The sequence below is a fragment of the Bombyx mandarina genome, chromosome 17, assembly GCF_030267445.1.
Source record: "Bombyx mandarina strain Sakado chromosome 17, ASM3026744v2".
Lineage (NCBI taxonomy): Eukaryota > Metazoa > Arthropoda > Insecta > Lepidoptera > Bombycidae > Bombyx > Bombyx mandarina.
Window position 1 is genome coordinate 3125224 of NC_143223.1, and position 25951 is coordinate 3151174.

General features: G+C 33.6%; 4 protein-coding genes across 4 annotated transcripts; 2 read left to right on the forward strand and 2 right to left on the reverse strand.

Moving 5' to 3' along the window:
- Positions 1-773: 773 nt before the first annotated feature.
- LOC114253273 (ribosome biogenesis regulatory protein homolog) lies at positions 774-3371 on the forward strand. Its single transcript, XM_028188077.2, has 5 exons — positions 774-1546; positions 1671-1943; positions 2175-2394; positions 2775-3037; positions 3163-3371. Exons 1-5 carry the CDS (start codon positions 1398-1400, stop codon positions 3314-3316), a joined length of 1059 nt encoding a protein of 352 aa, XP_028043878.1. The 5' UTR covers positions 774-1397; the 3' UTR covers positions 3317-3371.
- A 6263-nt stretch (positions 3372-9634) lies between these two features.
- On the reverse strand, positions 9635-13682 carry Drep4 (DNA fragmentation factor-related protein 4). Its single transcript, XM_028188104.2, has 4 exons — positions 13413-13682; positions 13091-13226; positions 11270-11458; positions 9635-10723 (listed from the first exon to the last, which is right to left on the reverse strand). The coding sequence occupies exons 1-4, from the start codon at positions 13515-13517 to the stop codon at positions 10083-10085; spliced, it is 1071 nt and encodes a 356-aa protein (XP_028043905.2). The 5' UTR covers positions 13518-13682; the 3' UTR covers positions 9635-10082.
- A 1063-nt stretch (positions 13683-14745) lies between these two features.
- LOC114253271 (uncharacterized) lies at positions 14746-21756 on the forward strand. The gene is made up of 6 exons (XM_028188076.2): positions 14746-15077; positions 15199-15299; positions 15765-15912; positions 16685-16802; positions 17968-18054; positions 18566-21756. The coding sequence occupies exons 1-6, from the start codon at positions 15005-15007 to the stop codon at positions 18663-18665; spliced, it is 627 nt and encodes a 208-aa protein (XP_028043877.2). The 5' UTR covers positions 14746-15004; the 3' UTR covers positions 18666-21756.
- Positions 19816-25424, reverse strand: peng (Pumilio and CPL domain-containing protein penguin). The gene is made up of 8 exons (XM_028188075.2): positions 24851-25424; positions 24329-24734; positions 23856-23983; positions 22588-22753; positions 21854-22030; positions 21045-21276; positions 20514-20716; positions 19816-20057 (listed from the first exon to the last, which is right to left on the reverse strand). Exons 1-8 carry the CDS (start codon positions 25237-25239, stop codon positions 19881-19883), a joined length of 1878 nt encoding a protein of 625 aa, XP_028043876.2. The 5' UTR covers positions 25240-25424; the 3' UTR covers positions 19816-19880.
- Positions 25425-25951: the final 527 nt, after the last annotated feature.

The following is a 25951-nucleotide window of genomic DNA, read 5'->3' on the forward strand; positions in this document are numbered from 1 at the left end:
ATACACCTGTAGCTGAGTCAGAGTTAAAGAAAAAAAAAAAAGTGTGTGTGTCCGCTCCGACGCACGACTGGAGTTTACTGGATATAAAAAATTAAACGAAACAATACGAGAAATAGTTCTATATTACGACAACACGATACACTACAGATTATTAACAAATTAACGAGACACAAAACAAACGACTAACAAATATATGAAAATACAATAATGAGAGAAACGCGCGATCAGTACGAGGCTTTGTGGCGGACTGCCGGCGCAGCAGCCCGGCGTCACCTGCGATAACGCGGCCGCGCGTTGGCTCCTGATTGGCGCGCGCACGCATCACGCAATCAGGAGCCAATCAGGCGCATAACGCATTTCGTGTGACATGCTAGTACGATTTTGATTGGCGCGCGCACGCATCACGCAATCAGGAGCCAATCAGGCGCATAACGCATTTCGTGTGACATGCTAGTACGATTTTGATTGGCGCGCGCACGCATCACGCAATCAGGAGCCAATCAGGCGCATAACGCATTTCGTGTGACATGCTAGTACGATTTTGGTCCCCATAATTTTCATACCCCGGGCCTATATATGTAAATCGATTCTAAAGGAGTAAACTCCAAAAATAAAGAATCACTTAAGTCGAGCTATAGATTGTATAGAAAGAAAGTGAAGTGTATGTAGAATACACAGCAGCAGCAGAAATCACGTCGTCGTCGATCATAGTCGCGAACAAGACTGAGCTGTGAAGCTTTGTGAGTGTGGAGGGACACAGTTCTGGCGCAGATCATGGTGTTTCTTCACAGTGCGACGTCATACGCGAGTGTTGAGGCAGAGTTACAGATTATTAAAAAGTTACTATGTAACGTTTATGTTTATGTCTTATCTATCATTAAACCTTGGTAGAGGGCTATGCATAATACATTTCGTTTATATCACTCTACCTGTTCCTGTTTGGACATGCTCCATAATCTTCATTTATTAACTCGCTGGTGATACAAAGGGAACGAAGCCCCTACACCTTTTAGTTACTGTACAGTACAGTGATGCGCGGTAATAGAACTGAATACATAAATATTTATAGATTATAAAATAAAAATGAACTTGAGTTCCATCGTTTCAATATATATGTATGTACATAAAAATTCTAAAATAATTATTCTACGTGCATAGATTATCTACTACAATAAGCTACCAATATGATGACATGTGTTAAATATTTATTATCTATGCCAGAGTTCAAAACGTGGTTGCGCAGAAAACTACGAAATCATAAATATATGTAATTAAATTGTGAAAAAAAAAATACATTTTGAGGTTATTTTTCAACAAAAGTAAAGCAAGGAAAATATTAGCTCAAGTCAAATAAGCTTGTTAATTCTAATGTGTAAAAAGGAAGTGTTCTGATAACAATGGATATTGTAAATGAGATATTAGAAAGGGAACAAAAGAAAGCAGATAAATATAAACCAATAACGGTCGAAAAACATTTAGAATTAGAATTCGACCTAGGTTCACTATTGGCCTCTGACACAAACGATTTGGACATAAAAACGCTGAAGTAAGTCTTCATCTTATCTCATTTTAGCAAACGCTTAGTCACTATTAATTTCAGGATTAAACATTAATTTAGTTAACAGCACATGTTTTGTTATCAAATTAAATTAATTTTATGTGTTGTTCAGGACAAACAAAGATTCATATTTACTTGCATTGACCCGTGACAATGCTCAGCTACTACTGAATAAAGTATGGGAGCTTCCCACTGAAAGAATCGAAGAGGCCATAGTAGTTCGATTGCCACAACCTACGACAATCCTACCCCGAGCCAAGCCAGTGCCTGTACCTAAGCCATTAACTAAATGGCAAGAGTTCGCAAAAGCCAAGGGTATTAATAAGAAAAAGAAAGACAAACTTCAATGGGACGAACAGCTGCAGAAATGGGTTCCTTTATATGGGTGAGTTTTCAATAGTAGAATAATGAAAGTTGTCTAGAAAAAGATAAACACAAGTCATAAAAACCTTATTAACAAAAGTTTTTAGGCAGAAATTAAAAATTGATATCATAATTTTAAAATCCGTATTTTATAGTCAAACCAATAGCCAGGATGTTGTAAAACACATTGTCCGTTTATTATTGTCGGCAATCAACTATATCTATAATTGACTATATAATTCTGTATCATCAGTTTCAAGAAAACTGCAGCTGAAAAAGAGAAGAACTGGCTTATAGAAGTCCCACAGAATTTAGATCCTATGACAGATATGTATGAAAAGAAAGCCGGTGAAAAATCAGAAAAGGTTGCAAAGAATGAATTACAGAGACTTAAGAATCTCGCTAGAGCCAAAAAGGTTAAAATACCAAGGGTGGGGCTTCCTGTCACTTCAGATAAAGCTTCTGCCACACAGGTAGGATCAAGTAGAAAAATATATATTGTACTAAATTATAATTTTTCTTTTTCAGTTTCAAATTAGACATCTTATACAATGATAATAGTATACTTAAATAAATACATGTCTAATTCAATGAAAGGACAATTTTCCTTTTTCTATTCTAGATGATCTCAAAGTAGCATACCTGATCATTCTTACAGCCAAGCAGCATTTGCTGTTTCTAATTAAGTTAGAATTAGATATACTACAACTTTTTAACTGCTGCAATTTTATTGCTAAACTATTACATTCATCTTGTTTTGCTTATCCATTACATTATTGTTTAAAGATAATAATTTAAATGATTTTATAAATATGAATGTATAAATCTACAATTATTTTTCATAATTTTCCAGTTATCCACAGCAGCAAGTGTAGCAAAAGCATCAACGGCTTCTCTTGGAAAATTCCAAGATAAATTACCCAAAGAGAAAGAAGCACGCGGTAAAGGTGTACATGAGCTAATCCCAGGCAAGGAGAGGAAACGTAAAGCACCTATACCAACACCGGCAGCAGAAAAAGAATACAACCTGAATCTACTTGATAATATACTGAGTAAGAGGCCAAAAATTGATATGGATAAAGCTGTAGCGAAAAGTATAAATGAAGAGGAAGTCAAGTAAGTAAATTATATTTTTTTTATTGTAAATTTGAAAATGATATAATAGGATTTTTTTTTAAAAGTTTTTATTTTATTTTTTCGGTTGTGAATGAGCTGATTTCTATTGTTTGTATTATCACTAGGAGATCACACGAAAAGAAAAATATGAAACCCGGCTTAGGAAAACGTAAAACTCAAGGTAAAGGCAATGCAACAAATTTCTCAGCCAAGAAACCTAAAGCAGGAAAGGGAAAAAGGGCACCAAATAAGAAATCTACTGGACGGAAAAGGAGATAGAACTATGATATAAGCATTACAGAATGTATTACTAATAAAAACTAAAATACTGCCACTTTTTTTTTGTTTTCCTTAACTATTAATAAAACCCTTAAAAATGAGGCGTTTCATTGTTTTAAATCGAAAAATATGTTTGGTTTTGAACGTAACAAAAGTGAAGTCGTCGTGGCCTAAAAGAACAAGGTGTCTCCAATAATCTCGTATCGAGTGATTCTCGTCGAAACCGTCGCTTGCGGCGCAGGGCTAGGCGAGTAAATAAACCCACAGACACAAATCACAGAGTTTCTCGTCGGATCTTTTCAGTGGGTCGCGTTTCCGATCCGGCGGTAGGTTCTGCGAAGCACTGTTCTGCACTGAGTGATGCGACTATGCCAGTGTTCGAGTCCCGCAGGCAGATACAAATTTTTGTGATGAAATAGGTACGTACTTACCTAACAAATGTTCATGAATGCTTCACGATGAAGGAATATCATCGTGTAATAAAAATGAAACCAGTTTGTGTAATTACTGGTGTTAGGCCGTCTTGTAAGCCCGCACGGGTAGGTATCACCATCCTACCTTGGTTTGGAAGGTAGGGTAGCCGTTGTACTTAAAAACGGAGACTTCGAATACATGTCCAAGGTGGGTGACCGCATTTACAGGCATAATGTCTATGAGCTCCGGTGACCACTTAATACCAGGTGGGCCGTGAGTCCATTCATCCAACTTAGCAATAAAAGAAATTAAAAAAAAGCCAATTTCGAGGTATCTACTATACTAATATTATAAAGCTGAAGAGTTTGTTTGTTTGTTTGAACGCGCTAATCTCAGGAACTACTAGTGCGATTTGATAAATTATTTCAGTGTTAGATAGCCCATTTATTGAGGAAGGCTATAGGCTATACGCTAAGACCAATACAAACGGAATACCAATAAAGAATGTTTCTAAATCGTTTTTTTCTTTCTACGTAAATGAAGTCGCAGGTAAAATTTCGATGCCTCCAATGAACACTACGCTAACTCTAAATTCGTAGATTTACAGGAGGAGCGTTTAAACGAAAAAAGTCGATAAAATCTTTATTATTGCAGATATATTTATGGTTTTTTTGTGTAACTAGCTGATTTACTCTTGCTTCGAACCCCATCAATAATGATTAATTGTAATACTTTTAAAATAGTGAAGCGATTTGCGTGAAAAACGAAAATTTCAAAATTTTTAGTTAGAGTAGTGTTCATTGGAGGCATCGAATTTTAGCGTTGTGCCAAAGTAACTATTCCACGCGGACGAAGTCGCGGGCAAAAGCTAGTTTGGTATAAAATTCATTAATATAGAAACAGTCAGGATATTGTTTTTATTTCTCTAGACAGTTTCGAAGACTATCCGACTTAGTTTTAGGCCAATACTGGAGCCCGCACTCTACACAACTTCAACTATCGGTCTTGAGCCGTAAATCCGTAATTCAATCTGTCATCTACATTACTTTACTGGCATGTAACTAAATTTAATTATAATCTAACAAAGACAGCGCCTCCAAAATTACCTTGTTTGGCCAACCATACACATTTAATGAAATAAAAGTCTGTATTTTTTCTATTGCTTTAATTACATTTGTTTCTATGGAATTTGACTAGACACTAACGAAGAATTAAAAATCTTTACAATCATAATTTAGAAGGGGAAGGTAAAATTTGTAATACTGTAAATCAGTTTATAACCTACATAATTCGTCGTTAAGCGTACCTACTTATCTACATCAAATTCTAATTATAATAAAGTTTATTAATGGAAGCTTCTAATGTTTAGCTACTTACTACAAACCCGTGTTTTCAAATCTTTTGGACAGTCATAATAAACTATAACATAACTCATAATAAAAATGGAATCGCGTAATTAGTCTACCGGTCTTAGCGGTTCATAGAGGTTCATAGAGTTCATAGATTAAGGTTATGAAGGTACATACAGACAACAACTTCGTAGTTTATTTTTCTCAAAAGTAAATTGTCAATTCCCCAATTTGATTGAGTTACATTTAATTTACCAGCTGCTGGTAAGACATTGGTTAAGAGCACGCCAGATTTATTGTTAGTGCCCTGTCTGTTTCTACCGAAAACCAATCATGTAAATCATGAAAACCATCATGAGGTCAATGCAAATAGGGAATTGTCACGGAATCTTGGTTCTATTGAACAAAAAAAGTCGAACTTAGCAACACAAATAAATACGTAGCTTGTATTGAATCCTGCGGAAATGTAGATGATCTTTCAAACTGTCTGTACCTACTTCTGATTTTTCTCGACTTTATTTTGTTGATTAAAATTAACCTCTATTAAACGCTATTAATAAACATGTCCAAAACATTTAAGAACATATTGTAATATTACAAATTTGTACAATAATTTCTATATATAATAACTAGTATTGCTATTCTTTTCACTACAACTATTTTCACTATAGATAAACGATCGTCACAAAATAGGATTTTTGTTTATAACTATGATAATAATTAATATTAAAATGTTATTAAATAGAATTAACTAGTTTCGATTAGATCAGAATCGGTAAATAAGAAGGCAGCACTATTTAGCATGCATCGGTTTAATGTAAAACACTAATTTAAAAAAATTGGTCAGTACTTTTTTATTTTAATTAGATGCTAATATGTAACTTTACATACTATTTTAGGATGTTGGCAAGGGTTATGGCAATGGCAGGACGACTAAGCGAGCGTCGCTAGGGTGTCGGTAGATGTCACTAAGCGACTAAAGTCTCCCTAAATATTATAGGTTTTAAATATACATTAAAAGCCACAGTGATACAGACAAAGCCACAGAACGTGATAATAATCAGATAAATTTAATACAATAACTGATTTCTATTAAGTCTCTCAATAATTACACCTGTAATAGGGCGATTGATTTTCACATCAATTCATACACAATAATAACCATTCAAAAAACGACTGTTCAGGGGTCATGAGTTATTACTTCACTAAAATGACACGTTAACACTAAACCTAACTTAACGGGTCAACTTGAACTTTTGCATTGAAAATGCACATTTTACTTCATGACTTTTCTTATCTACAGTTATTATACATTATTTTTTTGTTTTGTTTATTTTGAGTAATACTTGTCGTATGCCGTTATCTACCCGGTATGGTAGACATCAAGGGCGGATCCAGCTTTTGCGCCAGGAGGGGGTCACATAGTCGTGGGCAAGTTAAGAACTTATAATTTAATTTTGATAACAATAGATAATAAATAAATCATTATGTTCTTCAATTAGTCCAAGTTAGTCAAGTCCTGGAACTAGCTCAGGGGGGGGGGGGTCATGACCCCCGTGACCCCCCCTGGATCCGCCGTTGGTAGACATAGGTACCAGTAAGTGTTGATATGATTAGTGGTAGTGGTATGATACGTGTCGTTTATAGTGAAGTTCTGTTTATTTGGTAAATGAACAAAACAGGGTGGAAAACGACGAAAACAAAACAAACATGATATCGCACATACGGTGCTACAAAGTCACTTATGCAATTTTTGTTAAAACTGAACTGAGTATGAGAAAATACATTTTTAATAGTTATTAGTGAGAAGAGAGAGATTTTTGCTTTTACTGATGAAGTTTGTAGTTCATTTTATTTCTATAGCCTAGCAGAATTATATAATATGATGTTGAATTTTCCAACGTTTCTCCTGAAAAAAATACATAATTTGCATAAGTGACGTTATCGCACGTATGTATATAAACACTAAGATAATAGTTATATTAAATAAGACGCGACAATTAAACCGTCTTCAAACCGACACATATAAAAATTTGCAGCTCCAATAAGAGTTGTTCGCTTACCGATTTTCATTTAATCTGATATTTATATTGTAAACTTACAGTAGAGGAAGTAATTCATACAATAGGAATATTCGAATTGAAATTATTGGCACATTACGATTTCACACAACCTTGAAGACCTAAATATAGATTAACTAAAAATTTTTAAACTTAACTAACTTTAAAATATACAAAACCATAAAGTAATGAGGTTAAATTAAAACTTTTAACTTTTAAACTTAAATGCTATGAGATCGTATCGATTTAAATTTAAAACAATTTGAATATAATTACACACGGTGTAAATATATTTCTAATAATATACAATTTAAAAAATGAAAATATGTAGATTAAGTTTGTGTTGCACATTACGAACCCTGTTTTAATTTTATGTTTAATTTAGCTTTTAATAAACTATTCTGAATTGTATTTTACTAAATGGAACATACGAGTATATATTTTAAAAAATGGAACGTGGGTATTGGCTGGCTTGACAATCTATTGCCTTTGCTTTTCAAAACAATACTGACTAGTGTCCACGCATTACAAAACGAATACCCTCGATTCTATTACCAACGGTAGCGTAAGAGATACCAGTGGGGTTGTCAATCATCGAACGCACGGGCCAGAAATTAACGATATCTCTGGAATCGAGGGAAATCACCTGCATTAACGGCGATGGGTTGTCATTTTTCGAATTTTACTCCAATTCTCTCGATTGTTGCCGCAATATCCGTTTGTTGTCGGACAACTAACCAGATCGTAGGGCAGCTAAAAGCGGGCTAAATAATAGGTCTTTACTTATGAAGTTGCCGTTACTGGACATATGAAATTTAATTTAAGTATGGCTGCCAATAAATTCTCAATTCCAATGAATTTTATTTAAAAAATATGAAATTCTATTTTCGAATTCAATCATTTGTATATTGCTTAGGGTTTGATAAAAAAACGAGTTCCGTCGCGGTAGTAATGCCGAACAAACGGTTCACAACATTTAATGACGTGTACGGAATGAGCACTACGAATTAACGCACGATTCGTTATTGGTTTGAACGCTTCGTACATGGAGATTTAGTTCTAGTACATGAACCACGTGTTCATCGGAAAACTAGAGTTAACAATGATGAATTAAAGGCGATAGTGGAAGCTGACGATACTCAACCTACCGCAGAGTTAGCAGCAATTTCAACATTACGTTCGAAGTCGTCGTGGCCTAACGGATAAGACGTCCGGTGCAGTCGTGTTGAGCGATGCACCGGCGTTCAAATCTCAGGCGGGTACTAATTTTTCTAATGAAATACGTACACAACAGATGTTCACGATTTACTTCCACGGTGAAGGAATAAGTAACATCGTGTAATAAAAATCAAACCCGCAAAATTATGATTTGCGTGTAATTACTGGTGGTAGGACCTCTTGTGAGTCTGCGCAGGTGGGTACTACCACCCTGCCTATTTCTGCCGTGAAGCAGAAATGCGTTTCGGTTTGAAGAATGGGGCAGCCGTTATAAGTATACTTGAGACCTTAGTAATTATATCTCAAGGTGGGTGGCACATTTACGTTGTGGATGTCTATGGGCTCCAGTAACCACTTAACACCAGGTGGGCTGTGAGCTCGTCCACCCATCTAAGCAATAAAAAAAAAAACATTAGCATCTAAACAATATTAGTCCATTTGCAACTAATTTGGCAAGGTAAGAAAACATAGTTGTTTCCGCACAAACTTGGTGATTGCCAGCGACGCGACGAACGCGTTAAGGTATGCCGTGCAATGCTTAACAGACAGAAACGAAGATTTTTTTTTTTTTAACAGCATGGTCACTTGCGGTGATAAATGAATTCTTTTTGATAATCGTAAATAGTTATCATGTTGGTTAGACTTTGATCCAGTACTTAGGCAATGCCGCAAATGAAAACTGACACCAAAAAAGTCATGGTCACTGTTTGGTGGTCTAGTGCCGGATGTGTACTGCGAAGAACTGGACATAATGATCGAGAATCTCACGAATGTTCAGTCAGCTTGCTTAGTTGCTGTGTCTAGGGTTGGATGTTGTGCGTCCTCCTCCGTACTCACTAGACCTTGCGCCGACAGATTTCTACTTTATGCAAAGTTTGAACATCTCGTGGGCAGGGAAAATTAAGTGTCCGAAAGGCATCACAGTGCCTTTAAAGAGTAGTTATTGGCTCCCACACACCTGACTTCTTCATGAAGGGCATTGAAAAATACCAACCGTGCTTGCAGAGATACATCGATACCAAGAGTGCATCTTCTGATTGATATAAATAAAAAATAAGTGGAACTTTCTGTGTATACTAAAAACGGCAATTTCGTAGGTAAAGACCTAATATTACAAGAAACTATTTTATGTGAACATTTTCATATTCATTGAAATTTATGAAATAAAAACCGCTTAAGTTAGACAATGATTATAACGTCACAAAACATGTTGTCCTTAATAAATATAGTATAAAGGGAAAGGATATAAATATTAAGGAATAGAAAAAACTATGCTATGAAACAATAACAATATTTTAATATGTAAATAATCACTACATTCAAAAGGCTTTATCTCTATTAATATCCATAAACTACAATTCATTTAACAAAAATTCATTCAGAATTAACTCAATTATTTTATTTTGAATTTAATAAAATTGTTTCATAATTTTTGTGTCATCTTACTTTTGGCTATCGGCAATATTTAGAAATATTAATTCTTCAAAAAATTTCATTAATAGAAATTTCAGAATAAGCTCACATACTTGATAAATCAATCAAAAATAGTATTCCATCTAATCCAGGACAATGGAAATATGTCATATCTTTGGTAAACATTTTAAGTAAATAATTAAAAATAATCTCAGATCAGTTCACATTATTCCCCCATTACAGGATGTCCTAATAGCATATATACCTACAGCAGAAAAATAGAGACCTATAATTTGTAAATATTCATAATATTCATATATATTCAATTGTATGTCTGCTACAGTTGTTGCAGACAGTGTAAACGTCAGAGGCAGCATTGTGCCTGCCCTTATGATGACATACAATGTGAACCAGTTTGAGGTTGTTTTTTGTAAAGATTTGCAGATAATACCTATCTGTATCAATGCCACCCGGTTTAGAGTATTTGTCGCACACTGTACATTTAAAATCACCCTTATAAAAAACTTCTATGGTTTCCAGAATTTTAGGTATTATTGAACGGGAGAGTTCAATTTTGTGATCCAAATTCCAAGTTTGGAATATGATTCGTTCCTCGCGGCTCCGGTATGGGTTGATAATGTGGTCACCTTCATAGGCACATTTGTTATTGTTCCATAAGCCACCGCATTCAAAGAGACCAGTCGCATTGCACAGTCGGACGCTTTTGTCTGCTTTACGATTGAAATAGCCCTCGTTATACTTGTTCGATTCAAGTAGTTTGCGCAGATCTAACAAAAACTGATCGATAATTTTCTTACCGCGTCCGTTGCGGGATTGCACATATGTTTCGGAAGACTGCAGTGCTGATTTCGTCTTGTAATAGTAGCCACGCATTCGTTCTTTGACCCGTTTAGACATTGATTGCTCTTTTGTTTTCTCAGAGGGTTCTAGACCTGAAATGTTAAATTTAAGTTTAAGTGAAACTTATTCTAAGAACAAGATTGAAGATTTGAATAAAATATTGTACATTTGTCATTTGTTCCTGCATTGATAACAGGCGAATCAGTAAGGATGAAGTTTTACAAAGGAAAATAATATAGATATTTTATTATGTATTTTGCTTCATGACAAATATTGAAATTTAATTTTCACTCAACGAAACAAGCAAGACTTCGACGTGACCTAAAGGATAAGACGCTTCGTGTACTCGTACCAATAAATGCGACTATACCAGTGTTCAAATCCTGCAAGCATGTTTCAATTTTTATAGTAAAATATGTGCTTATTCATTCATCATACTCATAACCTAATCTTTCAAGGGTGCAATTTCTCATCATTAAGCTCAGCCAACCACACAAATAATTTAATTGAAATATAAGTGTCAACTGCAGGTTACTAACACGTCATTTTTCCTTTAACACATGGGAAAGGTTATGTTACTGAATCATGTTTTGTGACCTAAGGTTAATAAATGAAGTATAAGGAAATCTTCATTATACCTTCAAACCAAGCTGGATCTTGTGTTCTCTCGCTGAGCTCTATTCTAGCATCGTCAGCAGCTGCAATGTACTTTTGAAAGACTTTGAACTTCTCTTTGATGTTTGTCGATAAAAACTGCTTGGCTGCTGCTCCTGTATCTATGTACTCTTTCTTAGTTGACAGGATCATATTGTAATAATAATCAAAATCTACAATAAAAAAATACATTATACCTTTAAAATAAACAACTCAGATAAATTTTTATATTCTAGGTAAAAAATTTGTGATGTTTTTAACAGGTATTCAAGCTCATATCTAATAATTACCAGACAGCTTAACGAGAATACATTTGCTGACTGTACAGTGCGGCATAAGGTTTGAGACTTCATTGTATTTGCGAGAATATATCGACATCAACCCCACGAAAAGCACAGCGGTGCTCTTCAAAAGGGGTCGCCCTCCGAACACCACGCTGAGCATCCCCCTCCTGACTAGGCGCGTCAACACCTCCGCCCCCACCATTCGCCCAATCACGATGTTCGACCAGCCCATACCGTGGGCCCCGAAGGTCAAATATTTAGGCGTCACCCTCGACAGTAGGATGACATTCCGCCCTCACATCAAGACGGTACGCGACCGTGCCGCCTTCATTCTAGGACGTCTCTACCCGATGATATGTAGGCGAAGTAAAATGTCCCTTAGAAATAAGGTGACACTCTACAAAACTTGCATACGCCCCGTCATGACCTATGCAAGTGTAGTGTTCGCTCACGCGGCCCGCACTCACTTAAAATCATTCCAAATTATTCAATCCCGTTTTTGCAGGATAGCCGTCGGAGCCCCGTGGTTCGTCAGGAACGTCGACCTTCATGACGACCTGGACTTAGAGTCCATCAGTAAGTATCTACAGTCGGCGTCGATGCGCCACTTCGATAAAGCGGCACGACACGAGAACCCTCTCATCGTGGCCGCTGGTAACTACATTCCCGATCCTGCGGACAGAATGGAAAGCAGTCTACGTCGCCCAAAACACGTCATCTCGGATCCTCCCGATCCACTAATGGTGCTTCTAGGTACTTCAAGCACCGGTCACCGTTCCGCTCGAACCCGTCGCTTGCGACGAAGAGCTCGACGAGTAAATTAACTCTCAGACACAGCCCACTGAGTTTCTCGTCGGATCTTCTCAGTGGGTCGCGTTTCCGATCCGGTGGTAGATTCTGCGAAGCACGGCTCTTGCTAGGGTTCATGTTGGCAACGTCATCAGGTTTGAGCCCCGTGAGCTCATCTACAAAAGTTAGGGCTACGCTGAAATAGCCTCTCAAGGCTCTCAGCTTAGGTAGGAAAAAAAAAAAAGCGAGAATACCAATACAATTAAAAATCAATTACATTAAAAAATAATGTTTTAATGTAAACTCTTTTATTGGATATTTGAAAAGGTAATTGATTAATAAAATTCCAAATCCCTTTACTAATTTAATGGTGGTTTATCATAGAATTATTACAAGTATATATTATTTAAATAATGAAAAACTTATTAATTTCTAGTTCCCATTTAGACACCTTTTCCTTGACACTATTTACTATAAAAAATCAGGAAATTATATGATATAATAAAAAAATTACATACCGCTGCTTATTCTTAAGATGGGTATCAATGGATAAATGGTAAATAAATAGGAGGATAATAAGGAAAAGTGGGCAAGGATTCAGCTACTACAGAAAAATTACAGAAAACAAATTTAATTAAGACCCTGCAGCTTTATTATTATCGGAAAATGGAAAAGAGAAAAATTTTAACCTTTGAATTAACATGCAATGAAATCTCGTATAAAAAAGCATACCTGTTATCATCTTTTCTGAACCCTTTAGCAAAATGAAGACGGTTTGTGGTGGCAGAGTGGCTAGGTACTCATCATTGTCAACTAGCGTCCCATCTTCAGCCACGTATAAATTACATTCTCCGCAGCTGACATTGAACTGAAAGCACAAGAAGCGGAATTAGGTCAAGGCTCCAAGTATATATGCCAAGGCCATGCCCGTGACCTAGTTATGAATTCAAGGACAGAGAAATCATGACTGAAACTGCATTTGAAACCAGTAACATAATTCATTGGAAACATTTGTTTTATTAATTAAACAGAGTTTTGAGCATTTTTAACTTACTTCTAATTTTTTGTGTGATTTCTCGATCAACTCGTGTAAACTTTCAGCTGCCACGCCAATTTTCTTTTCTCGTTTAACATCAGTCACTTTATAACCTTTCTTCATGATTTAAAACGATTCTACATAGAATCAAATAAATAAAATATATAAATAAACAAAGAACATTCAAATCGTGCTGATACGTAGTTTACTTTTTATCAACTCAATCTTTGATAGGTGATAGGTCCCAACTGTAGCAAGTGTATTGTCTATGCATTGAAGAAATTTGAAATGGGACAGGTGTGCTTAAGACTTTTCTGTTTTATTCGCCCGTTACACGCAAAGGGAATTATAATGAAGTCTTTTGTACTTAAAGCCGTAGCTCTTTAGTTGGTTTTGTTATAGGTAAAATGGAACGAAATAGAATGAAATGGAGTTAAATGAAGAAATAAAAAAACATCTTAAGCGTTTATATGCTGAAAGTTTACTGTACTTTACTGAAAGTTGCTTCAGCTGCTGGACGTAACTTCTCGGGATCCTCCAAAAAGTCCACTGAGAAAGTCTCAGTAAATGACCACAATTTTACTGAGAATATTTAATCCCATATCATTTCATCTCATTTCATGCCATGTTTCATAATATTAATCAACTCTATTTCATTTCACTATATATTATCATTTGCAGAGTTAATTACTACATTAATCAAATTACTTTCTTAACTTCATTTATCTATACCGTCCCACGCTCCTAATTTAATTCATACTTACACTGATATTAATAATGGTCAACATGGACAGTTTCCTTCGTTTTTATTGTTCATAAACTATAAAAAGTTAAAACGGCGAATTATAAAAATGTTATTACTTGACACTTGTTATTTTAATGCAATAACCGTGTCGGAGCCAAAATAAAAGTGTATCATCTATGGCTATTGCTATATTTTGCCGGTGACCGGTGACTTTTTGGCGGGAACGCGAGGAGTAGAATTTCTAATGTTGTGTGATTTTGTTTTATTTTGTCTATTTAGTGTTTCTTCGGATTTAAATGTGTAATAACGGTGGTTTATTAACTGTTTAATATCTGTGAAAGTGCACAATTGTGGGAAAATGAAACAAAGCCGCTGGACGTAACTTCTCGGGATCCTCCAAAAAGTCCACTGAAAAAATCGCAGTAAATTACCACCATTTTACTAATACTATATATTTCATCCCATATCTCATTTTATTTAATTTCATCCCAGTTGATTAATGTCCCAAATTAATGATTTTCATTTCATTTCATTTCACTCTTTAATATAATTTTTCATAAAATTAAAAAATATATTAAAATAGGACATGACTTAAAGGTCTTAGTTACTAGGTCATAAAATCCCTTAAAAAAATTGCCGGTATTTTCTTAGCCTAATAAACCCCCTAGATATTTTTATTTCATGAATAAATTGTTATTACATACCTCGAATATATTAAGTGTATAATCTATGTTACATACCGTACGGTTACTAAAACATCTAAGTTAGGGTTTAATATAGACCTTTTCAGCGCGGCTTAAGGCTTAGAAAATAAACATATCAAATTATCAAGCGACATCCACAGTAGAAGTGTAAAACTATTATTATGAAACGAGGTGCTTTAATAGTTATTGAAGGTATCGATAGAACAGGGAAGTCGACACAAGGGAAAATATTAGGTAAGAAACAAGTGACGGAAAATAAATAGCATAACATTTAAGAAATTGCTCAGAGGGCTGTATGTTTAAGAAAAATGAAAACTCAGCTTGGTAATCTGTTACTTAAATTATGACTTTCCAGTTGAAAGCTTGAAAAAGCACAACATTGAAGCCGAATACAGAAATTTTCCTGCCCGTGAGACAGAAATTGGAAAAGTCATAAATAATTATCTATCTTCAAAGGTAAGGTTTGTAATGTACAATATACAGTAGCAGCTAATCTGCTTTTCATAATCGCAGGAATAGGCTGTTCTCAGACCAGTAGTAACAATCTGGAACCTATCTATGAACATAAGGACAATAAAATTAACACTTTAACCTGATAGCATAAAGTGATCATATTTACACTGTTATACTATTGACCAATATGAATGTAGCAATAATTATTTAAAACTCGATGGACCAATGTCTGTAAAAACTATTTCATGAAATTATTTACAGAGCTCAGATAATCCACAATTTCAACCTTTTTGATTTTATTTGGTTTCAGTATATTACAGAAAACTTTGTGAATTCATTAATGCTGTAACATGCAATTTTATAGTCAGATTGTGTAAATATCATAATCTAGGAATTAAGACTCAGGTCTATTGTTGAAATAGCAGTCTGTTTATAACTTATGATAATTCAAATTTGAACACATTTTAGAATGAATTATCAGATGAAGCTATCCATCTACTATTTTCTGCGAACCGCTGGGAGCGAGCCCAAAACATAATGAAAACTTTAGAAGGAGGCACAACAATAGTGCTTGATAGATATTGTTACTCAGGTGTAGCCTTTTCAGCAGCAAAAGGTAATTAAAATGGAAATTATATTTAGTAAATGTAAAATCAATATTAACTTTTAATAAAATGAAATATATAACAAATATTTTATTGGTGACTTGAAAATCAAATGTATTCTAAAGGTAAAAAAATGGTTTAAAAAATCAGGTAAATAACACATCACTATACTATACTACATCCTATATGAAAGTGATTGCATCGTATAATACTCTGCTTGTTGTATTCTATCCAAGTTCAATGAAATACATTATCACTATTGTACATTTGCAATCATTCTTGATAATCATAGAACTCTAATCAAAATGCCATTATTCAGTAACTTCATAAGATTACAAACTACTTCTATGACTAGAATTGTCAGGGTATTCTTTTTAAAATTTCATCAAAAATAAAACTGTATAGCATGTATTGGCATTGGGACTTCTCATTTATATTACAACATTGAAGCCATTTACAATCTTAACACTTAATTTAACCTGATCAGCTTCATTTTACCCCAAAATTTAAGCAACTACTTTTTGTTTGTGATTTCTCGTACGTTAAACTAGAAAAAGAACCCCAGACAACATGTATGCAAAATTGTATTATAATCAATTGATTAGTTGAGATATTAAAGTGTAACAAACATATTTTTTGCACTTATTTACATTCAGTATTGAGTATGGATGATACAGCTCTTTAAAAGTTTTAGCTATTCCTCCATATTTGACTATATATATTAATAATATAGTCTTGAGAAATGCTGCAGCTGTAAAACATGAATGATTTATTGCATTTTAGGTTTAGATCTGAACTGGTGCAAGTCTCCAGATGCTGGTTTGCCACAGCCAGACAAAGTTTTCTTTCTAACCATGCCTCTTGAAGCAGTTTTGAAAAGGAATGGTTTTGGGAACGAAAGGTAAGCCATATGTACCTAGTCTTGCCATAAATACTGAGACAAAGGAAAAAAAAATTCTATTGCAAATAACATTTATTACTTTACAGTGTGTTAGTTTAATACATAAATATAAAACAATTTATAGTATAAAAAGCTTATTCAAAGTGGTCTCCATTGGCTACAATACAGTCCTTTAAACGTTGAGGCCAGTTATCAATAGAAGCATGCACTCTTTCCATGGGAAAATTTTTCACTGCCAATCATACGGATTGTTTTAGGGACTCCAAATTATCGTGGCGCTTAGAGCAAGCCGTACTCTCTAAAACTGACCATAAATCATAATCCAGCGGATTAAAATCGGAACTAGACGACGGCCAGTCTTCAGCTCTGATGAAGTCCGAAAAGTTCCTTTCCAACCAAGACTGCGTAGACCAAGCTTTATGACTTGGCGCCGAGTCTTGCTGGAAGGACCATTCTTAATTATTGAACATGGTGTTGTTAAGGGGCTTCACTACCTTCTCAAGAATGGTATCTTGATACACTTGTGCCAATGTTTTGATACTTTTTTCACAAAAGTATGGCTGTCATTCCTTCATAGCTAATACCCCACCAAACCATCACTGAAGTCGGATAGTGCCCACGTTGCACTCTGTCGACTAATTGGGAAGCTTCCTTAGAGCTTTGAGCATAAATACGGTCATTTTGTTTGTTAAAATGTTGCTCAATTGTAAAAATTTTCTCATCTGTAAACAAATTTTTTCTATGACCTCCCTTTGCGTACCGCTTCAGTAGTTGTTTCGATTTTACCACCCTATTCTCTTTTAAATTATCAGTTAAGAAATGACCAGTACGTCTCTTATAGGCTGCAAGTCCTAAGTCATCTTTTAAAATAGGTACGCGACATGGTTCTAGGTGCTATCTTCATCTCCCGAGATAAAATCTTTTGCTTTCGGACAGGATTTCTTCGAATTCGTTCCCTTACTGCTTTGACCACCTTTTTCGTACGATCACTACGTGGACGGCCAGATCTTTTTCTGTCACAAACAGAGGAGGTCTCATTGCACCTATTAATAGCCCGGTACACAAACATTTTACTAATACCAAGCGTATGGAGAGTTTTAAAAATTGCATTTGGCTCCATACCTACTTTTTTACGAAATTTTAACTGTTATTTCATTTCTTGCAGATATGAAGTGGTAGATTTCCAAAAGAAAGTGTGGAATATTTATTCTAAATTGATAGAACCGAATTGGGATGTCCTGGATGCTAACAGGTACGTGCTGGAATGTTTTGAATAAAACACATTAGGATCACTGATCATTTCAAAGGCATACAAAAAGTTAAAGTTTTCATCACTTTATCATATAAATTTCAGATATAAGATGGTTAACGTTTAAGTGTATGAGCTCACGGCTCACCTGTTGTTATGTGTTTATTGGAGCCCATAGACATCACAATGTGAATGTTGCCACACTCCTTGAGACTTATCTGTTCCATTGTTAAGTAATCGCACAAATGATATCCCTGCCAGTTTGATTTTCATTACCTACATCATGGAAATCATGAGAATGAGTTAAGTATGTATTTCAATCCACAATTTGTTAACTATCTGAGAGAATTGAATACTGCCAGAATGGCATCTTTCGACACAAGTACATCCATAGTTTTTAGACCTCCTAGCCTTTAGACCACTACGACCTTCCACTGTATTAATTATCTAGGTAAAGTTTTATTCATCTATTTAAGTGACTCAATTACCTATGCATAATACTTTTATATTTCAGAACAATGGACGCAATTCAAACAGATATTCTAAGCAAATCATTGGAGATCATAAAGGAGGCTGAAAATAGCCCCATAAAAAAAATATGGATTGAATCGTAACATTCATTTAATTTCTTACCAGTCAGAGTATGTGACTTTTGTCCTGTACATAAATAGGTAAATGTTTTTTAAAATCATAGAATGAAATAGTGATGAGATTTGAGAAAGAACCATATCCTTAAAAGCTAAAAAAAAACTTGTAACCAAACAAAAAAAAAACTAGGTGTAACCTAGGTGTGTAAACACAATAATTTTTATATGAATTCTTCTCCATAATTCGTTGAGCCCAATGCTGAGGTTCATAACGTTTATGTTGACGAGTTCGCCAGCTAGCTCAATCTTCAGCAGCGTGGATAGCCTTGGAAACAGGCATCCCTGAATTTATCTGTCTGTAGCCAGTCAACACACTTTTCCCCCATTTCATATATCTACTATAAAATATTTATCTATTTATTTATTTGCCTTGACAATGTGTTCAAAGTGTTCAAGCTTCCTACCGAGCCTTATGGTCGAGTCTGGTGCTGATAATTACTTTTCCTAGTATGGAAGCATTAGTGGGTGAATAGATAATACACGTTCAGTACACTGCTGAGGTTGTAATTGAATATGCATTCTTACTAATTAGATTTTGATATTTAATATAAAACACAGTTTAATAAATATACAATAGTAACATATAAGTCCAGTGGACATTGTTTAATTCTATGATTGAACTGAATGATAATGTAATGTTTGGGTTTATTTGATAAAGAGACACACAGATCATAACACAATGCTTCAGAAGCTGACTGAGAACTGACAGCTTAGATTATGACCATACTGTGATTGATTAAAATAGACTTTATTTTGCAGTTGTGAAATCACTTTTTTTTTTTAAAGAAAGTAGATCTTGACTTGAGTCAATACTGTAAATAGGTATAAACTGTATAAAGTTGTACGACCTTTATAGAAACATAAAATGTTTTTGATACATGATGTTTGATAAGGGCAATATTTATGTAGAAAAAAATAGTCACTAATTATTTTTATAAACTTTACATGTTTTAAATATTAAATTAGATACATTAGGAAATAAATCAATAAATTTTAGAGCTTTTGTTTTTTTGCTTGGAAACTCAAGTTAGGCTTCTAGGCTAGGCTAGGCAGGTTATCAACATTCACCAAATTTGTGGTGCAATTTGTGAAGAAGAAAATTACCAAACTACTATACTTTTAAAACAAATCAAAATTTAATTAAGACAATTAAATTATAAACAATGTCATGAGTAGTTTAAACTATTTATTCTGTACATTCTGTAACAATAATTTAGCACCTTCCGATGATTGTTGCTTCAAAATATTTACATGTGATTTTAATTTCGCCTTTAATTTCTTAGCTACTTCTTCACTATTACTCTCTATCAATTTCAATAGGAAAAAGCAACCCCTATTTGTACGTATCCACACTTTAATCTGAAAACAATAAAATAATAGTGGTTGTCAACATTAAAATTATGCATATTAAAAAATAATTGACATTAGTTTCTGGTCTATTTGTAGTAACAGAAGTCAGTAAGATATATGAGTCATCTATTATCAAAGGTGGCAATCTGTGCATTTGGACAAAAAAAAAATATTGATATGTAAATACAGATTGATTTGAATATAATCGTCTCCTTCAAAGAATACGGTTCAAAACCTGCATTAAATAAAGGTTAATACTTAACCTGTTATTTATCTAAGATGTCGTTCAGAAGAGTTTTGTGACTGCCAATGGAATACAAAGTCAATAATTCGTTTTTCTGATTTACCAATAATTGTCCAAAAGTCACATTGCCGGCTTTGATAATAGTCGACTCATATAATAATAAATTACAATATGTTTTTATAGTATTTTCGGGATACGACAATTCAGAATCTATGACTTACAGTTTCATCATTTAAATGTTCACTTATAGCTTCACCAAGAGTATCAGCCGATTTTTCTTTGTCTAAACTGGCTAGTTTTTTTAAGCACATGTGTATGCCAGCATCCTCAATCGCCAGGGTATCGTCCTTCCCTTCCACCTGCATGTGCCAGTCAGTCTCGCAGATCACTTTTGCCAATGCATGCAGAATCTCTTTAGATGATTCTAGAAAAATAATTGTAATACTTTAAATGGGTGAATAGTCACATACTCAGTGTACCCCACGGCGTGCCCATCTCTTTTTGTTTTCTATTCATTATTTTTTATGTAATATTAAAAATACAATTCAAAATTGATTTAAATTTAGGGTGTGCTCACAAAACATGTATTTGATAATAAAGAAGTGATTTATTGAACATTTTCACCATTACTAATTTTAAACTGTAAATTCAAATTTCTCAATAAGAATATACCGTGCGTTTTACTGATAACGATTATGGGCAGTTGACTGTTACCTTTTTGTAGACTTAAAAATAAGTATGTACATATTTACCTATAGACAATACAGCAACAGCCAACAACATATTAGATTTATTGCTAAGCCAGAATTTAGGATCTGTTTCCATATCTTTCTTTAGAGCAGGTAATATAGCTTCCCTAAGCTCCGAAACACGAATTTCTGTGTCTTTCTTCGATGTTCCACTCTTAGCACCATCTTCCAAAAACTTAATTAAACTAGGATGAAAAGCAGCTGTGTCTTTTGGTTTTACTAACCAGTGAATTACCTGAAAATTATAAATAGTTTTAAGTGTCTGCAACCTATTTATAGAACTTTGTGCAGTAGGCTTTGAAACAGCATGCGCATTAAAAACACATACTAACCTAATACTGCTAAATTATGTAATGCACCTGTAACTAATAATATTTCCCAACTATAATAGTTACATGATAGCTACATTATTTTACTAGATAGTGGTCTGCAGTTTTAGAACTGATAGTATACATGCAATTCTGCATTTTCTGTGCTTATAATACAGAAGATATTTTAGTCACTTGTGATGAAGGGGTTTTGTGCGTATGTGTGTATTTTAAAAGTAGAAAACTTTTAATTTTTTAGACATACTTATAAGATATTTGGTGCATGTGCTGGAGTTTAAGAGGAGAATGGGGAATATCCCTTATTTTAATGCAATTGAGGTCTTATATGTCAAGACAGTAATTACTTAATGGTTTTTAATATGTATGAATAAAAAAAATATCAACAACAGTTTCTAAGTTTCTAAGCTGTGAAGATCTTTCTGACTTCCAATTTATATCCCAATTAATATTCTACCATGTTCAAGAAAATTCTAGATTACTCACCATATTACCCCAGTGGTCCTTAGCAATATCTTTTATATTGGCAGCCAGAGTGGACACAATAGTCTTCTTGACAAGAACAGTATCGTCAACAGAGTCAAAAATAGCAATCAGAAGGCGGTATCCAGTCTTATGTTTACTTAAAGGAATAGCATGTTCCTTGACCACTTTTAAAATTGTCTGAAAAAAAATTGTTCTTTAAAATCTAATTTTAGCTTTAAGCTAAATAAAATTAGAAAAAATCTGCTTTTACCAATGAAACAAACAAATCTAACATTATTCTGAACAAATTTTATTTTGACTAAAATTTCATATATATGCCAATACATCACTATTACTCAAATTAGATACTATTACAAAACATTACATTAAATTTAAAATAATCTACTTTATTCCTTATTTAAAATATTTGTTATTTAAATTTTTATCTAAAATATTGTTTTAGTGTAATAACTAAATAAATATAAATATAATAAATAACTAATAAATTAATTAATAAAAAACTAATAAATTACCATTTTAATTTAATTTACATCCCTTTTAACTATTAATTGATTAGGTTTGTTATTTATTGTTTTTAAAAATTTACAGGGTACATATTATATCTTTAAATTTAATGTTTCATTAGAAAAATCTTGATGGAAATAAAAAATTTTAACCCATTATCTGACAAAGCAAGACGAAATTAGAGGAGAATGAGCTTAAGATTGAGTGTATTCACGAATTTGTATACTTACTTTCTTGTCTTTATTTGTGCCTTGCCAAACACACATACTGGCAGCATTGACACCAGGTAAAGAATTACTGAGTGGGACAATCAGCGGGCTAAGAATAGAAATAAAATCTACTCTATCTTCTTGGCTGCATTCACAGATATAGTCATATAACACAGAATGAAACAATCTGAAATCATGTTTTATAATAAGTCACACTTTTAATACTAACTCTCATTTGATTTAGGATAAAAGTTTTATCTGTACATTAGATGGCCTTGAAAGATGACTGTTTTTCATTATGTATAGTCATAGCAGACGTGTCCTAAATTCAGTAGTTTTAAAGTATACATATTCGGTATATATTAATAAGCAAATTATTGGCTGTAGTGGTATTTGTGTTTGCAACTACCAATTTACTGTTAGAATTTTGAACTATTTTTTCTATAAATTAATTTGAAGTTATAATGGTTTAAACAATAAGATGCCTAGTGTAGTAGTATCTAGTGAAGCTACTACTATACCTATGTACAAATCCCCTAGACCGGTACCATTTCTTGTAAAATGCACAGTTAACATGAATGACCTCCATGACGAATGAATAATATTGTTAAATAAAAATTAAAATCCCAAAAATATGTAATTACTATATAATTGACTAGCGACCCGCCCTCGCTTCGCTTCGGAAACATTAAAACACACATGAAACAAAAAAAAAATAAAAAAAAATTAAAAAAAGTATCCTATGTTCATCAGAGACAATGTCGGCTTCTAATGGAAAAAGAATTTTTCAAATCGGTCCAGTAGTTTCGGAGCCTATTCGAAACAAACAAACAAACAAATCTTTCCTCTTTATAATATTAGTATAGATAGATACATTGACTTCTCAGGGTGGGTGACAGCATTCATAATGTGAAGTCTATGGGTTCAGATAACAACTTAAGATTGAGGGGGCTATATGAGCTTCTTCACCTGCCTGGAATTAAAAAAATACTGACATAAAAGTTATTGTAGTATATAAGTGTTATATTGTATGTGTAGACTAGACCTCTATTGCAAATATTAAGTGCAACTTCAGAATGAGCGAATTTATTGGCCACACTCATTTTTATACAATTGAGAACAAAAGAATTCTAAATGCAGGTGTTGTCAACATTAGGACACAAAAATTACTGTGTAAAACTAAAAATAAACAAATCTTATAATATATTCCAAAAAAAATAAAGAACCATCTTGTGCTTCTTAGCCATCTAGTCTTAAAACTAAAACAAATGTCTCTAATTCACACTTACTCTCCATCATGTAGGTTTTTGTCTAATATCTTCTGTAAGTTGGCCTTACAGGCCTGGAGTATAGCCGATTTCATTTCTGGACTGTCTTTGTATGCATCTCTGAGTGTCTTCACCTTGTCATCTTTTGTCTAAATAACCAAAAACTTGTTTGACACTCATAAATCTTTTTAGTGTATTATTGACTAATTTATTTAACAGGAAATTATTGATCAGAATCATTTATTTTGTTTTAGACCTGCACCGATAAACATTAGCTTCCTAAGTACACAAGCATCCTAAGTTATCGAAAGCAGTGTATTTAAATTACTGATGTTGTAAATGATATTTAGAGGTCTTATAGAAATGCATAACATTTACCATAAGATTGTAATTATTCAATTATACACTCCACTAAAGTTTTTTATCAATTAGTCAATGAAACAACTAGTATCTACTTTCTTTTCAAATTCAAATACCCATAAAAACCAACTTACATTCTTATAAATCTCTCCATAGAATTCTTGTTGCATGTGGCATTTTTCCTTTTTCGAGGCAAACTCCCCATATGCATAATCCAACACAGGTGCACTAATAGCATGAGTTGACAGGGATACGACATGTCCATAAAACTTCTTCAAAACCTCATGCCTAATGAAATCTGTTCCATATTTCAGTATTCGCTTAACAGAATGATGCGCGTACTTAGATTGACCCATCTGTACTATAATGTCTAGAAGCTCTTTTGTTATTTCATTTATAATGTCTTCAGGGCTATGTTTTAGTAGAACTTGAATAACTCGACTGAGATCATGAGTGAGAGCAATAGACTTGTATTGTCCCTTTAACATATTGTGCAATTCTTTACAGGAGTTTATTTTGAAGTCAGATTTCACAACTTTTCTGAAACAATTAAAATGCAAGGAAATATAACCTTTAATTATTTTATGTAACAGTTGGTTTTTTATTATATCTATTACAATAGTTTGATAGTTCGATATCACCAAGTAAAAAAATACCTCTGTATTTGTGCTGCTAACAACTTGGCCTTATGTGAAATCTCAAATACTTCAGCTGTTATTTTGGCTTTACGTCTGACAGTCCTTAGTTGTTTTTTCTCTTTTTTCATTTCAGCCCATTTTGGCTTTTCTCCGTTTGCTTCATCTTTAGAAAAATTCGATTTTTCTTTTGTTTTAACAAATTTAGATCCTTTGTCGTTTTTAGTAAATTTTTTGAAACCTTTTACTCCATCCTTATTAATTTTTTTACCTTTCAGGTTTGTTTTGTTTTTGATGTTTTTAATTTTACTATCTTGTTCTTTGCGAACTGTTGTTTGCGAACTATTTAGTTTTTTCTTTTTTGGTGAACTAACACCATCTTCATCACTTTTCCTTTTACCTTTCTGCATTTTTTTAGAAGAAGACCTGTTTATATTTGGAATGAAGAATTGTTTATATTTGGTGACTTAAAAAACTGGCGCCTATTTATATTATGGGTTATTAATAATCAATTTTTGAAAAACGTGGTTTCAATCTAAACTAATCCAAAGTCACACATGGGTCCAAGCTTCAGTGTGACCAGATTTCATTTGACGAATCTACTGCTTGTGGTGGTTAAAAGCTACTAAATTATACCAAAAGAGAACAAGAAAATACTAAATTAAAAAAAAAAAAATATTTGTCCTACAAAATATAAGGTTTTGTTAGGGAGTCCCCCCTCTCCAACATGTATCATAAGCAAGGTCATGAAAAATAATTACTAACCAGCTGATTTTTTTTTATTCGTTAGCTAACATTTGCATAGTTTACCACCCACATTGTCCTACAAATTGCGTGGTATGTCATCTTGGTCCAAACAAAGGTATCACGTGATAGGTTAATATGTTTTTCGTCCAAATAAAACAATGTCCTACAAAAAAAAAGGTATGGTTTATTCGTCCTACAATATTTGTAATTTTTGAATATAGAAAATGAAGAATGGATGATTTCAGCCCATTCAGACGCTGATGATGTCAAAGCTGGCGCAGTTTTCTGTATGTGACAAATTATTAAAACAAAAAATACGAAAAATTGTGTTTGAGAAACATACAATTTTTCTGATGAAATACTTCATCGAATGGA